The sequence below is a fragment of the Antechinus flavipes genome, chromosome 3, assembly GCF_016432865.1.
Source record: "Antechinus flavipes isolate AdamAnt ecotype Samford, QLD, Australia chromosome 3, AdamAnt_v2, whole genome shotgun sequence".
NCBI lineage: Eukaryota > Metazoa > Chordata > Mammalia > Dasyuromorphia > Dasyuridae > Antechinus > Antechinus flavipes.
In genome coordinates, this window is record NC_067400.1 from 545,706,530 (window position 1) to 545,720,370 (window position 13,841).

Consider the following 13,841-nt stretch of genomic DNA (forward strand, 5'->3'; position numbering starts at 1 on the left):
AGTATTTGGATTGTCCCATAAAATCTGAAACATGGCAAATATACAAATGTGAATTTTGTGGAGAAACTTTTGAGCAGGCTGGACTCTTGATGGACTTGGGTTTTAGGGGTGAGGACTGTAATGTTCCATCTAATCCACTGAAGTAATAACCAAGTGACATAATCTGTGGGATGCTGGTAAAATTGTCATTTGGTGTTCAAGCAAGAGTCTGAAAACTCAAGAAAATTGCTTATTCAAAATTTATTTCACCAAAGTTAGAAAAACAACAGCCTTACAAAAAAAAAACAAAGGTATTTATGACATCTGCAAAATCAATTATCATTCTGCATCATCTCATGCTAAACCATAACTCTATCATTGCACAAAGTAAACAACATACAGACATAACATGAAATCATGGAAGTTGATATTAAAATCATGGGACTGACAGCCAATAAGTTCTACACTGGCCAAGTGTAATAGGTCTGCTTCACTTTAGCCTGTGATGACTGCTATAGAAAGAGCAGAAATTGGTTCTTCCAGGACGCTCCCCATTGATGGCCAGAGAGTTAACTGGAACCACCAAGTCTTCTAGGGTCTCCCATTCTATCAAATTGCATGTAGATTCCATCAGCAAACATGAACAGCATTATTTTGACATGACACCCACCTGAACTGAGTTTTCCCTGGAAGGAGTCATGCTTTTTCTCCATAGGGCACAACAACTACAAATGGTGAAAAGAAGCTCATATTCCCATAGTGATCACTGCTACACACTATATAGCAAGCAATCTCCCTTCATGCATGGGATGAATCAAAGAAAAAGATGACGATTTCCTCATCTCTGCTCAACCAAGAAAGCATTGCTAAGCTCTGGCCCTTAAGCAATGAGAACTCTACTCAAGTCTCAGCAGAGCAGAGATTTATATAATCTCTTATGCTAACCTTGCCGACTAGATAGAGAGAGGTGGGTTAAGTGACATAGTACAATTTAATGAATTTAAAACTAGTTGAAGTTCCTCCCCCCCCCAAAAAAAAAAAAAAAAAGCCATTAATAAGTAATTGGACATCAAATTGCAGTTGTTGGGTTTTTTTTTTTTTTTTTTTTCAGTAGTGGAATTTTTTATGGTCCCATTTGGGGTTTTCTTGGTAGAGATGCTGGAGTACTTTACCATTTCCTTCTCCAGCTCATTTTACAGATGAGGAAACCGAGGCAAACTGGGTTAATTGACTTGATCAGGGTCATACAGCAAGTAAATATCTGAGACTAGATTTGAATTCATGAAGATGAACCATTAATAAATGTCAACTTGCAAGGCCATCTCTTGAACATCTCATCATGGTTTGGTTCTGCTGAATATCTTTATCAATGAAATAAGTAAAGCCATAGATGGTAAGCTTATAGTATTTACAGAAGACACAAAACTTGGATGGACAGTTTACATGCTAGAGGATGGTCAGGATGCAAAAAGATACAGATGCTATTAATTAGATCTAGACAAAACAGGACTCAAATATTACTGTTTGAGGTCCAAATCCAGCCCACCATTTTCATGAGACAGGTAAGAGCCAGATTTAGCCCAAGAGTCAATTACCATTTCCTGGGCTTGAACTTGGGTAGACTTTAATAAGATAAAACTGGAGATAAATATAAATTCTTACACTTAGCTTCAAGAAATCAACTTGGCAAGTACAAACCAGAGGGAGATGACTATAAAAAAGATCAGGGAGGTTTTTTTTGTAGTATAAGTTTAAAATCAGTCAGCATGATAAAGGAGTCAAAAAAGCTTTTGCCATCTTAGACCACATGAAGAGAGACATAGAACATTTAGTATGAAGGTGATGGTTTCATTAACTAGCCCCTACTGGATGACATCTGACATCCGAAGTAGTATTTTTAGTTCTAGGCATTACATATTAAAGAGGATATTGATAAACTGGAGAGCATCTAGCACCTTCTCGCTGCTGATAATTTCCATTTAAACTACATGTAACTTACAAGCTATATATATATAATTGTTTGCATGTTGTCTTCCCTGTTAGAGTGGGAGTTTCTTGACTGTATTTGCCTTTTTTTGAATCTCCAGAACTTAGAACAGTGTCTGGCACACAGTGGTAGCTTAAAAAACATTTGTTGATTGACACTGAAAGTCTGTGTCTCTGTGAAATGCCCTTATTGTCCAGGTAGACATTTCTTTAACTCCAAAATGAGAGTTGGGCTTAAGTACATCTCAGGTTGAACAAAATCATCTCCACATCACAGTCCCATGAATGTATAGTACAGTACACAGGATGATATTAGAAACACAAGCATATGCCTCCATGAGAAACATGGAAGCTTTTCAATGCAAAACTATAGAAGGGAATCTGCTTTTTTAAATAACCCAGATGTTTTTGCTGAAAGGCAGTGCTCCAGATTGACTGCAACTCTGTTGTTGGTTTTGATTAGAAAGCACCAGAAGGAGAGTATTTTTCAAGATAGGCACCATAAAAACATGCATATATACAGCACATGCACCTGATTGGAATAGAAGGAAAAAACCTGATTGTATACCTACAAATATAACTCTGTGTCCTTTTCCTTTGGAGGATTTATTTCTGTAAATCATGGAACTAACAGCTTTCCTGCCTTATTCATTAAGAAAACAAACACCCAAAGAAATCTGTATTATTTAGCTGTTGTCTTGAGTAGAAGGTTAACGCAACCTCAGATATAACAAAAGAATGGAGCTAAAAATGATATTCAGCTTCTGAGAGGCTAAGAAGGTGTTCAGTATACCTTGGAACAGCAGCCTCAGATACACTAATGCTGCCTATAAAAGAAGGGTCAGACATATGGTCTCTGGGCAGCCTATCAGCCCAAACCACATGGGAATGTAATTGGAAATGCTATAAAACATGGACAATGTTAATATGTAGTTTTCTAAGTCAATATGCACCCATAGGGATCCTTATATATCCACATCTAAAGATATGTATGTGTGTGTGTGTGTCTATATACACATACATCCATATCCATTTCAAGGTGAGTTTGACAATACTGTCTACATTTTCATAAATTAAATATTGGACAGGTAGGAGAGACTGGAAGGCAGGGAGAAATATAAACTTAAAGCCAAGTCAATAGCTTTGCAATAATATCATATACTCTATTTTAAAAGAAAACCCTTCTATTCATAATGATTCTGTTCTATTAGTATGTAAGCTTCTTGAAAGCAAGGACAGTGTTTTTGTTTTTCTTGGTAAACCAGTGCTTAGAAAAGTGTCTGACATAGAGTAAATGTTTAATAAATGCTCATTGGCCAATTGACTCTCATCTGTCAGCACTGAGATATAGTATTTATGAGCATTCTGTTCCACATTCATGGTAGCATTCTAAGCTGGGCTAGAATGTCATATGGTTCCCTTCTGAAAGGAGACTTTAATATAGACCTTGGCCAGCTCCCATGGGGTCAGATAGTGACTGAGCAAACCTAGTGGTGCTTTTCTCTTCCTCCAAAGGATGGCTAGGATAATTAAAAGAGCAGCCTTTGTGTCTCAAAGCACAGACTTTGTATCTCAAAGCACAGATAACAGGTCTTCTTGGCATTTTAAAATAGCCAGTCAGGCCTTGGATCCTGTAACACTGAGTGGTTGTAGTGACTGACAATCAGTATATTTGGATGCTAATAATGGGAATAATAAAATATGATAATGATATAATAATAACTGGAATTTCTATGGAATTTCAAAGGCTGCAAAGTACTTTATATACATCTTTTCATTTGAGCTTCACAACAGCCAGGTGAGGTAAATACTTCCCACAAGAAAAGTCTTTCCCCTTTCCCTTTTCCTTTCTATCCCTACCTCAAGAAAAAAACAAAACAAAGCAACATTCCTTATGGATGAAATTCTGAATGTAAAAGATGGCAAATGAGAACAAGAAAGTGGTGTCCCTACCAAAGCAATATATATGTTTAGAACAAAGGTTCTAATTTTATTTTTTGGATCATGGGCCTTTTTGGGAGTTTAGTAAAGTTTATGACCCCTTTCAGAATAATGTTTTTAAATACAGAAAATAAAATAAAATATGTAGAACTGCAAAGGAAACCAATGATATTGAAACAAAGCTATCAAAATATTTTTAAAAAAACAGGTTCACAAACCCCAGGAATCCTTTCTCTTTTGGAAGGTATCCATAAGGGCATTTTCATGATTCTTCATTGTTTTTCTGAATGAGTGTGGTTATTGTCTTTCCATTGAAATGGGACCTGTGTATTAGTCTTCCTCAATAGTATACCTTTGCCTGGAACAGACATATATGCAACAGCTACAAAAGATGAGCAAGAACAGCACTGAATGACTTATAACCAAGACACTCACAGCAAAGAGGTACAGGGTTTTATCACAGTAATCTTGAGGCTGGTGGAATGGAGGAATGAAATTTGGCATGTAGATGGAAAAGACCCAGTAGTTGCCCAGTATGAACCAGATGAAGAGGAAGAGGCTGAGGATGAGGTGGATATAGTACTTATGAGCGTTCTGTCTCCAGGGATATTCATCATCATCATCGTCATCGATCACAACAGACTTGGAGAGTAGCTGTCTCATCTTGGTGGAGTCATAGAGCAGAAGAGAGACCTGTGATATAGATAGACAGGCAGAGAGGGGATGGGGAGGAGGAGGAGGAAGAGGAAGAGGAGAGAAGAGAATGTCATAGATCAGAAAGATGGAAGGGAGGTGAATTTTTTGTGTTCCCCTTGTGATAAGACTATGGATGAAGACCTGGATAAAACCTAAGAGATCACTGGATCCAACTGCCTCAAATTTTTTAAAAACAAATTTGTTTTGGATCAGCTGGGTGGCAAGGTGGATGGGGCCCTGACTTTGGGGTCAGGAAACCTGATTTCAAACCCAGAAAAAAAGTTGAGTTCCTTCTTATTTCCATTAGCAGAATGTAAGCTCCTTGAGGGCAGGCACATTCTCTTTTATTTGTATCCCCAGTGCCTAGTGCAAAAGTGGGAACTTAATGAATTCTTTTTAATTTATTGTTTTATGAACTATGGAAGTCATTTCACTTCTTTCTCTAAAACATGAGTAATAATATCTATTCCTAAGTCCTTGTCTCAGAGGAAGACTGTGAGAACAAAAGGCATTATGCAGGGATGGGCTAAAGTCAGACTAAAATGGGATTTTAAAATTTTCCCACTTCAGGAATTTATGAAAAAAAATAGTTGGAGAAAAAATTAATAATGCAAATTAAACTTAAACATGTGTTGAAGTTTTTTTTTTTTTTTTAAGAGGTCTAATTGTTAAATATTTATTAGCATACCCCTGGTATTATATAAAAAGAGAAGATTAAGCTTACCTTTTGGGCCATCCTTCCTCTTCTCACTCCCTTCTCTGTTTATAGGTCCAGGAGAGGGAGGACTAGATTCCTACTCCCCTTGCTACTTTAAACATGCAGGAATCTCCATTGAGATTCCAATTAGATAGAAAATACTCCAGCTTTTCTTAATGAAGAAGATTCAGTATATCACACCAGGGTTAAGTGTGCCAGAAACAGGAAGTCTTATAATTCCAGCCTGTCATTAAACAGTTACTGTTTTCCCTGTAAAGGTTTCCTTACCCAGATGTGCATATGTGTATATAAATGGTAGCTGCACAAGAACAGAGCTCTCAGGGCAATTTTCATGAGGCCAGTTTTTCTGCTGCCCCCATCACATTATTTAACACTATTTAACAATAGTTAGCCTTTTAATTTAACCTTTATTTAACAATAGCTAACATTTTTATGTTGCTTTAAAGTTTATAGAACACTTTACATATATATTATCTTATCTGTACATTCTTACCATGACTCTATGAGGTAAGACTATTATTATGAGGTGAGAATATTATTATTATTCCCATTTTACAGCTGAGAAAATGAAGGATGAGAGGGAAGTAAAGTGACTTGTCCCTGGTTACCCAGCCAGCATTTCAAGTTCAGCATCCTACTGTCCTATCCCACTAAAAGAAGATCTGCTTATCCCTAGCAGGGGAATAAGGTTGCACAGTAGAAAGGATAGGAAGGGCGAGATTAGGCTAGCAGAGAAGAGGGGAGCAGAGGAGAAGGGAACTGAAAATAGAACCAATTCTAGATGAGACACCACAGTAAGGAAAGTTCAGGGAGAGTGTTTTTTAGCATCCACCATTTTTTGCTCCCATCAAAAATAAGCCCATTCTCTGTCTCATTTCCTGGTGTTCTTTGCTATCTGGCCACTAAATTCAGATGGTTCTGGAGGACAAAGTGAGGCTGGTGACCTTGCATAGCCCTCCCTCCCTCAAATCCAATTCACTTGCATGTCATGGTATCAGCTCCCTGATGTCATGGTCATCTTCAAGAACAAAGGACAAACAACAACAGTAGCTACTTGCTAAATTAATTAAAGCCATTAAAGTGCTAATGATGTCTTTGTTCCCTATTGCAACAAGAGTCCTTAATGTCTTAACACTCTCTTATTGACAAATAACTGGAGTTTTAGACTCTACAAAAAGCTAGAATATATATTTGGGAAGGAGGAGATAGCCTTTGATGAGCATCTCCAATCAGATCAAGTCTGCTCATAAAGCAACTCCTGATGGAAACCATCTTTGGCATCTGATTTCTTCCTGCCTATAGTTGTCTCGGGAATTTCCCCTGAAAATGATTTGTACCAAATTGGGAACTGGGCTGTCGGAAAGCATATGCCCAACTTTGCTCCACCTTATACTCAGCAACTAAAGTATGTCTGTTATGAGCCCTTAGGGACCAGAATTCAGTGCTGCTATTTTCTCCTGAAGAAGTGGTTAAAATTAAACTTAGAAGAACCAGAAGAATAATGAAAACTATAATGACGTGGAACCATTGTGCTGGGCGAAAAGGTACATACATATAATCTCTGCTACTGGGGGAGACTAGGACTGTGGGTTTCTTGAGCTCAGGAGTTCTGAGCTTTAGTAAGACTGTTGATTGCTGTCAGCACTGAGTATAGTACCAATATGGAGAGTCCTCCTTAATGAATTGTTGGATTGGACTGACTCAGGTGCAGATTCAAGTGGTTACTTACAGCTCGGGGGAGATGGAAAAATCTAGTCTTAAAAAAAAATGTAGGGGCACCTAGTTGGTGCAGTGGATAGAATACCAGCCCTGAAGTCAGGAGGACCTGAGTTCAAAATCTGACCTCAGACACTTAATACTTCCTAGCTATGTGACCCTGGGCAAGTCACTTAACCCCAACCGCTTCAGCAAAAAAAAAAAAAAAAAAAATCAAATGACTTAAGAACTCTTATCAATACCATAATGAAAATTCTAAAGGACTTCGGATGAAGAAGAATGTTATCCTCATTCTGATAGCAAGATAATGGACTAAATTTGCAAATGAGACCAAGCTCATATGGGAGTTTATTTTGTTTAACTATGCATTTTTCCCCCTAGGGAGTTTTTCCCTAAGGAGTAGGGTGGTTGGAGAGAAAGAAAAAAAAAAAAGAAATGCTTGAGAATTGGAAAAAAAATAAAGGATAATTTTAAAAAACCACTAAACTAAATTAAATCTGCTTGATACACCCAAAATCCTTTGGGTGAAGAATCTAGGCTCATCTCCATCTCTTCTCCCACCCCACCCTTATTTGTGAGACCATCTGCATTCCAGAAGTGGGTTGTGGGGTGTGTGTATTTAAATTTTGATAACAGGTCATTACAGTTTTAAAGACCTAAATGTGAACGAAAAAGGTCCTTCCCAAAATGACATAGAAAAGATGTGATGCTGGTCAGAATCCAAGAGGCTGGAACACAGCAAATCTTAAGCAGAAGAGGGGGATGTCAGAATTCAGGGCTTGTCTCTTCCCAGATGAGTGAGGAGCTGTTCTCTCAAGCCAGATGGAACCACGGGGTTGATGGCTAGCTGTTATTTAGTTTTTCAATGAGGCATATCCCTGAGGGCAGGGGGAGGAGATGGGATGAGGGACAAAGAGGGTAATTTAATATGGAATGATGGCTAAGGAATGTGTAGCATTTCACTAAGAAATGTGCAGCATTTCCATTGTGAATGAGTCAGAGTACGGCCAGTACTCTATTAACTGGCCCTTACCCAAGCAGAAAGCTTTGGAAGCTAGCATTTCTACATCCTCCTTCTAATCCTCCTTCAAATCCTCCTTCTAAGAAGCTAGCCAGAAGAGGTCACAGACTTGATTTAGAAGGGACCCTAGAGATCACTACCCTTACTCTTTGCTTTTATAAAATAGGAAACTGAGGACAAGAGAAGTGACTTGATTTGAACTCATCTTTCCTTTGGCTTCAGTCCAGCATCATTCCTGTAACCAGGCAGACTATAAAAATGGATTTATATGATCTGGATGGCAGACACTGATTATGTGCTGTCTCAGATGTTTTGGGGAAAGAGAATTAGCACCTACTATGTGCTAAATGCTTTATACCGATATCATTTCATTTATCCAGAACAACCCTGGATGAGACATCTTATTGTTATCCCCAAATTACTGTTGAGGAGACTGAGATTCGGTGACTTTCCCAGGGTCTAACTAGTAAGGGTCTAGGTCATATGTGAGCTCATGTTTTCCTTATCTGCTCTATCCACTGTGTCACCAACTGACAATGGTGATTTAACTCTAGATTTTCCTAGGAGCAGTCCCTCTGCCCTCCTGCTGACACTTTCCTGGGCTGTTTTTTAAAGCAGTAGGGAAAAAAAAAATTTGTGGGAGCTAATGTTCTGCAGGCTTGCCAGCTGCAGGAAAATCCAGGAAGTGAAGGAACAAGAGGAGAGGGAGGAGAAAGGAGAGAGGGGAAAGGGGAGAATTTTCTTTCTTTGGCAACACAGGCAGCGTGCCGATTGGCTCAGGACTGGAAAATTCAGGGTGAAAAAGAGAATAAACCTGCACTTTTAAGTGTGACTTCAACCTAAAGGACATCCTTACTAGAGAGATTTCTCTTAAAAGAAGGTTCAGTTCCTTAGTTTCCTTATTTGTATATTTTCCACATTTTTTAGGTCCTGCTCTTGGGGGAGTTTGCTAAAAATGTACCATAAGGGTCAGAGCAGGAGGGAAATAATATGCTCATGTGCTACTTGTGACATCAGTTCTCCTCTCCAAGGCAGAATCCTGTTGCCCCCCAGCGGCTGCACTGTGTCCTGGCCACTGGCTGAGGCTGATAGCAGGAGTGGCCAGGGGGAAACTCGGCTGGTCAGAGCAAGTGTTGCTGCCATCCTAAACGTGCCTGGATTTCCTCTTGGTTACCAGATGCTACAGCTTCTTAATGCTTTTCTCTCTTTTAAAGGTGGAAGCATTTTCTCTGGTTTTGCTAAGTCCCTTAAGGGCAGGCACAAGCAATTTATGAGATCCTGCTATTTTTCTATTGAAAATATCTAGGGAGTAATGCCTGTCAGGGAGACAGTCCCTGCTATGTTAAAAGACTGTGATTCCTTTGACATGCTTTCTTATCCTTAGCATTGAACAGTTTCCCTCTTTGTGAATCCCTTAATTTTTTTTTAACCTCCTAATCCTTGATTTCTTATCAATTTCTTCCTCTAAAAACTCATTTGAATAATATTGTGTCTCATGGATATAGAATGTATTATTTTTGAGGATATGAGCTAATTAATTCATCAAACCATTTGAAAGAGGAATTAGGAGACTCAGGTTCCTGCCCCAGGTCAGCTACAAATAAACCATTTCCCCATCTAAGGGTGTAGACAAGATAATAATAAAAATAATGCTTATAATACTACAACTAATAACATAATAATTTACATAGCATCCCCAAGGGGTTGGGATTATTTCTATCATTATTACTCTCAAGAAAACATCACATTAATCTGAAATGCCTAGATATCAGTTAACCTCCCAAAATCAATTAACCAACTAATATCAATAATCCAGCTGATAACTCCCAATATCAATTAACCAGTCAGTATCAGTTATTCAGCTGATATCTCCAAATATCAATTAAACAGCAAGTGTCAATTATCTATCTGATATCTTCCAATATCAATTAATCCATCAATATCATTTAACCAGCTCATATCTCTCAATATCAATTAGCTAATTGATATCATCTTGATATTTGGGAGTTAGGTCAAGAAAACTGTCCCAAATACTTATTAGTCTCAGTTTCTTCATCTGTAAAAGGGGAATAATAGCAAGTACTTCACAAGGTCATTGTGAGAATCAAGTTAGATAACATAAAAAAAGCACTTTTTACATTTTAAAAGCATTATATATAAACACTAGTGTTGTCTAAAATGGAAATGTCCTTGAGGGGCTTTGGAACTGTGTCCAGGTGCTGCACATGGAGGTCTCTGTGTCCATCCCCCCTTCTCCCAAAGGGCTGGAGTGGCCTCCTTTGATTGCATTCCTACCCAAGGACTGAACAGGTGAGAACAGGTATTCCTTCTCTTTTACCCCCCTCTGAGAAACCGGTCTGGAAGCATTTGTTTATGTTTCTGCTCTGTGTCCTTTGCCCTCCTCAGTTTCAGGTACTGTAGTTTAGAGCCTAAATGACCTTACAGTCAGGACTGTAGGTAGGATGGCACGGGCAGCCAGCCTGGCATGGGAGCCTCGAGAAGCCAGGTGCTGGGGACTTAAGTCCCAGACTGGTTTTGAACTTTGACGTGAGATTGTGCTCTATGGGAACTGAGCTAGCCTGTGAAAAATGGGAAAAAGAGAGCTCCTTTTGGTCTGTAGTTTAAAAGGTGTGGGTAACCAATAAAAGGAGGCTAAGCCCAACCATGGGGATGGGAGGCAGAAACCTCTGTCTTAGACAATTAGGACATACTCCAAGGGCCATTCAAGGGCATGTCCAGGTTAATGCTATATTATTGTTATTTTTGTTATATTATTATTATAATATAATTAGCCCCAAATCAGGGGCATATTCTCCCCTCTTCAATAAGCCATCTCTGGGAAGAGGAAGATGATTCCTAAAGTTGTTAGCATAAAACATTCCCCCCAAATTCTGGGATACAATCTCCCACAAGTAGATATAAGATAAAATCCAAGAATTATGTGACTCACTACTACTGATAGAAGGAAAAAGTTGATGGATAAGAATGTTGGATCTAGAGTTGGAAGCCCTAAAATGCAAATCCACCCTTAGATGTTTACAAGTCACTTAACTTATCTGCCTCAGTTTCCTCATCTGTAAAATGAGGATAACAGCATCAGTCACCCAGGAATGTTGTGAAGATCAAATGGCAAAATATTTCCAAAGTACTTCGCACAGTGCCTGGCATATAGTAGGCATTTAATAAATGCTTGTTGCCTTCATTTCTTGCCCCACCTTCCTAGAGTCCTCATGAAGTCTTGATGTATGGATAGCTCTTGATTAGGCCCTGAAGGTAGGGGTAGGGGCCCTTGTAAAATGCTGAAGCTGCTTTTTCTTGGTGTGTCTAATTTATCCTTGAACTACTGCCATTCTTAGGACATTGCTCCAGCTATTTATGGGAAGTCCAGATCTCCTGGCCTTTTGAGGGTTATAAAATTTTCCTCTGGTCAAGTGGAAGAGTTAAAGATTTCCCACCCTACTTTTCCCATTCCAAACAATTCCCTTTCAAGGACTGAGGAAATACCCTCCACCAATGTAATCACTCCTTCTCTGCAATTTAAACTTGCAGCCCTAGGAAGTTAAATTGCTTGCTCTGTGTCAGTATGTATTAGGGGCAGGACTCAAACTCAAGTCTCTGTTGGCTTTGAAGACTTTAGTCACTTTACTTCTTAAAACAAAATAAAACAAAAACAAAAAACAAAAACCCAAGACCAGAGTAAAAGCCAACACTATTACGAAGAAGCTAATTGAGGCTTTAGTTTTAGTTTTTTCTCTAACATACTCCTAAAATGTTAAATAGAGAGTTTCCTTCTTCCACTCTTTGCAACCAAATTTTTTTTCCCCTTTCATATGTGGACTTTTTTTGTACCAATTCAATATATCTGAGGCTAAGTCATGAGGTAGAACAGTGTTTATGATAGCCTGTCTTTTATTACCAGTGCCTAATGCAGTGCCTGGCACATCAGTAGGCTCTTGATAAATGCTCATTGATGATTTATTAGTTGATATGTTGATACTAACAAGGTACAAGCCATATTTCATTCAGTGACTCTGGACTAGTAAATTCATCCTTCTTCCATTTTCCCATCAATATAATGGCATGATGGGATTAATAACCCATTTCACAGAGATACAGGGAATACAAATGCATTCTGTTGATGGTGCTTAATATTAAATGTTATTATTGCTAATAGAATTCTACATTTGGTGCAACTTAAAAATTTACTCCCTATTGGAGCTAATGATTATTGACTTCTAGTGAATTATCTTGTGGTGATGAGTATCAAAATTTAATTTGCTATTGCATGGCTTTAGCTAGGCAGGAAAACATCACTGTTGTTTATTAGGGTCCCAAGCTGTTCATTAAAGGAAATTACTCCAGTTTTTTTTTTTTTTTTGGTTTCTTTCCTAGAGGAAAAGTTTTCTTTTATTAAAAAGAAAAGACTGCCCAGATTCTAACATCTCTAAAGGAAAAGTTCAACTCAGCAGTCAGATGGCTCAGCAAGTGAGTCATCCAACGTTAATGACTTTCTCTGTACATGTTATCCTCTTTATGGAATTCTATTCAGGAGTTCTGGCATTAGGACTCTGTTTTAGTTAAGGCTGCATTCTAATAAGAGTCTTAGGGGCTCCTGGGAACCACTGGAATCCAAGATGGAACTGAAGAGTCAAATATTTTGTTAATAAATTTTGTCTTATAGTGGGTAAATGAAGCAACAGGATCTCTGTAATATACATAGCTATTATTCATCAGGAAAGGTGTCAGTCAATCAACAAGAATTTATTAATGTCCTACTATGTTCTAGGCACGGGGGAAACTAAGCAAAAAAAGACACAATTCCTTACTCTCAAGGACTTTACATTCTACATGGGAAGACAGTATGGAGAGATAGGTAGATGGATGGATGGATGGATATGGCTAGATGGTAGATAAATAGACATGATAAATGGATAGATATAGATCAATAGATAGATAAATAGGTATGGATAGATAGATAGATAGCTAAATAGATATTAATAGATGGATCATTATATAGATGGATGGATAGATATAGAAAATCAATGGATAGCTAGATAGATGGGTACAGAGATATGTGAATACATAGATAAATAAAGATGATAGATGGATGGATATAGATTGATGGATAAGTAGATAAATAAGTATGGATAGATAGATGGAGAGACAAACAAATATAGATAGATCAATGGATAGTGAGATAAATAGATGGATGAATGAATGAATAGATAGAATGATATAGATGGATGAATAGATGGATAGATAAATAGGTATATGGATAAAAAGATAGATGAATCAATACATAGATGAATAGATATAGATTGATGGATAAGTAGATAAATAAGTATGGATAGATGGATAAACATATAGATGGATAGATAAATACAGAGATTGATCAATAAATAACTAGATGAATAGCTAGAGAGATGAGATAGGTGGGTGCATAGATGGATGGATAAATAGAGAGATGAATAGATATATAGATAGATGGGTACATAGATGATAGACGAATAGATTGATAGATACATAAATAGATCCATAAAATATTAACTAGAAGAATAGACGCATATGGACATATAAATGTAGCTACAGACACAGAAACATAAATATCTATATCACTCATATATAAATATAGACATAGCTATAGTTACATAGAATAAATATAAACAGAATAAATACAAGAGAGTTAAGAAAGAAGAGTATCAGCAATTTGGGAGGGGGAACAGGAAAAGTTTGGTGTAGAAAGTAGTGCATGAAGAATCTGTGGTGTGGATGTAAGGAAGAAAT

At 37.8% G+C, this 13,841-nt stretch overlaps 1 protein-coding gene across 1 annotated transcript in view; it reads right to left on the reverse strand.

Annotated features, from left to right (window-relative positions):
• Positions 1-225: 225 nt before the first annotated feature.
• Positions 226-13,841, reverse strand: part of TMEM272 (transmembrane protein 272) — a 52,332-nt gene continuing 38,716 nt past the window's right edge. Inside the window, exon 5 of the mRNA XM_051987382.1 lies at positions 226-4,599. Within this exon, the coding sequence (XP_051843342.1) occupies positions 4,237-4,599 (363 nt within the window). The 3' untranslated portion in view covers positions 226-4,236. The remainder of the gene's footprint in view (positions 4,600-13,841) is intronic.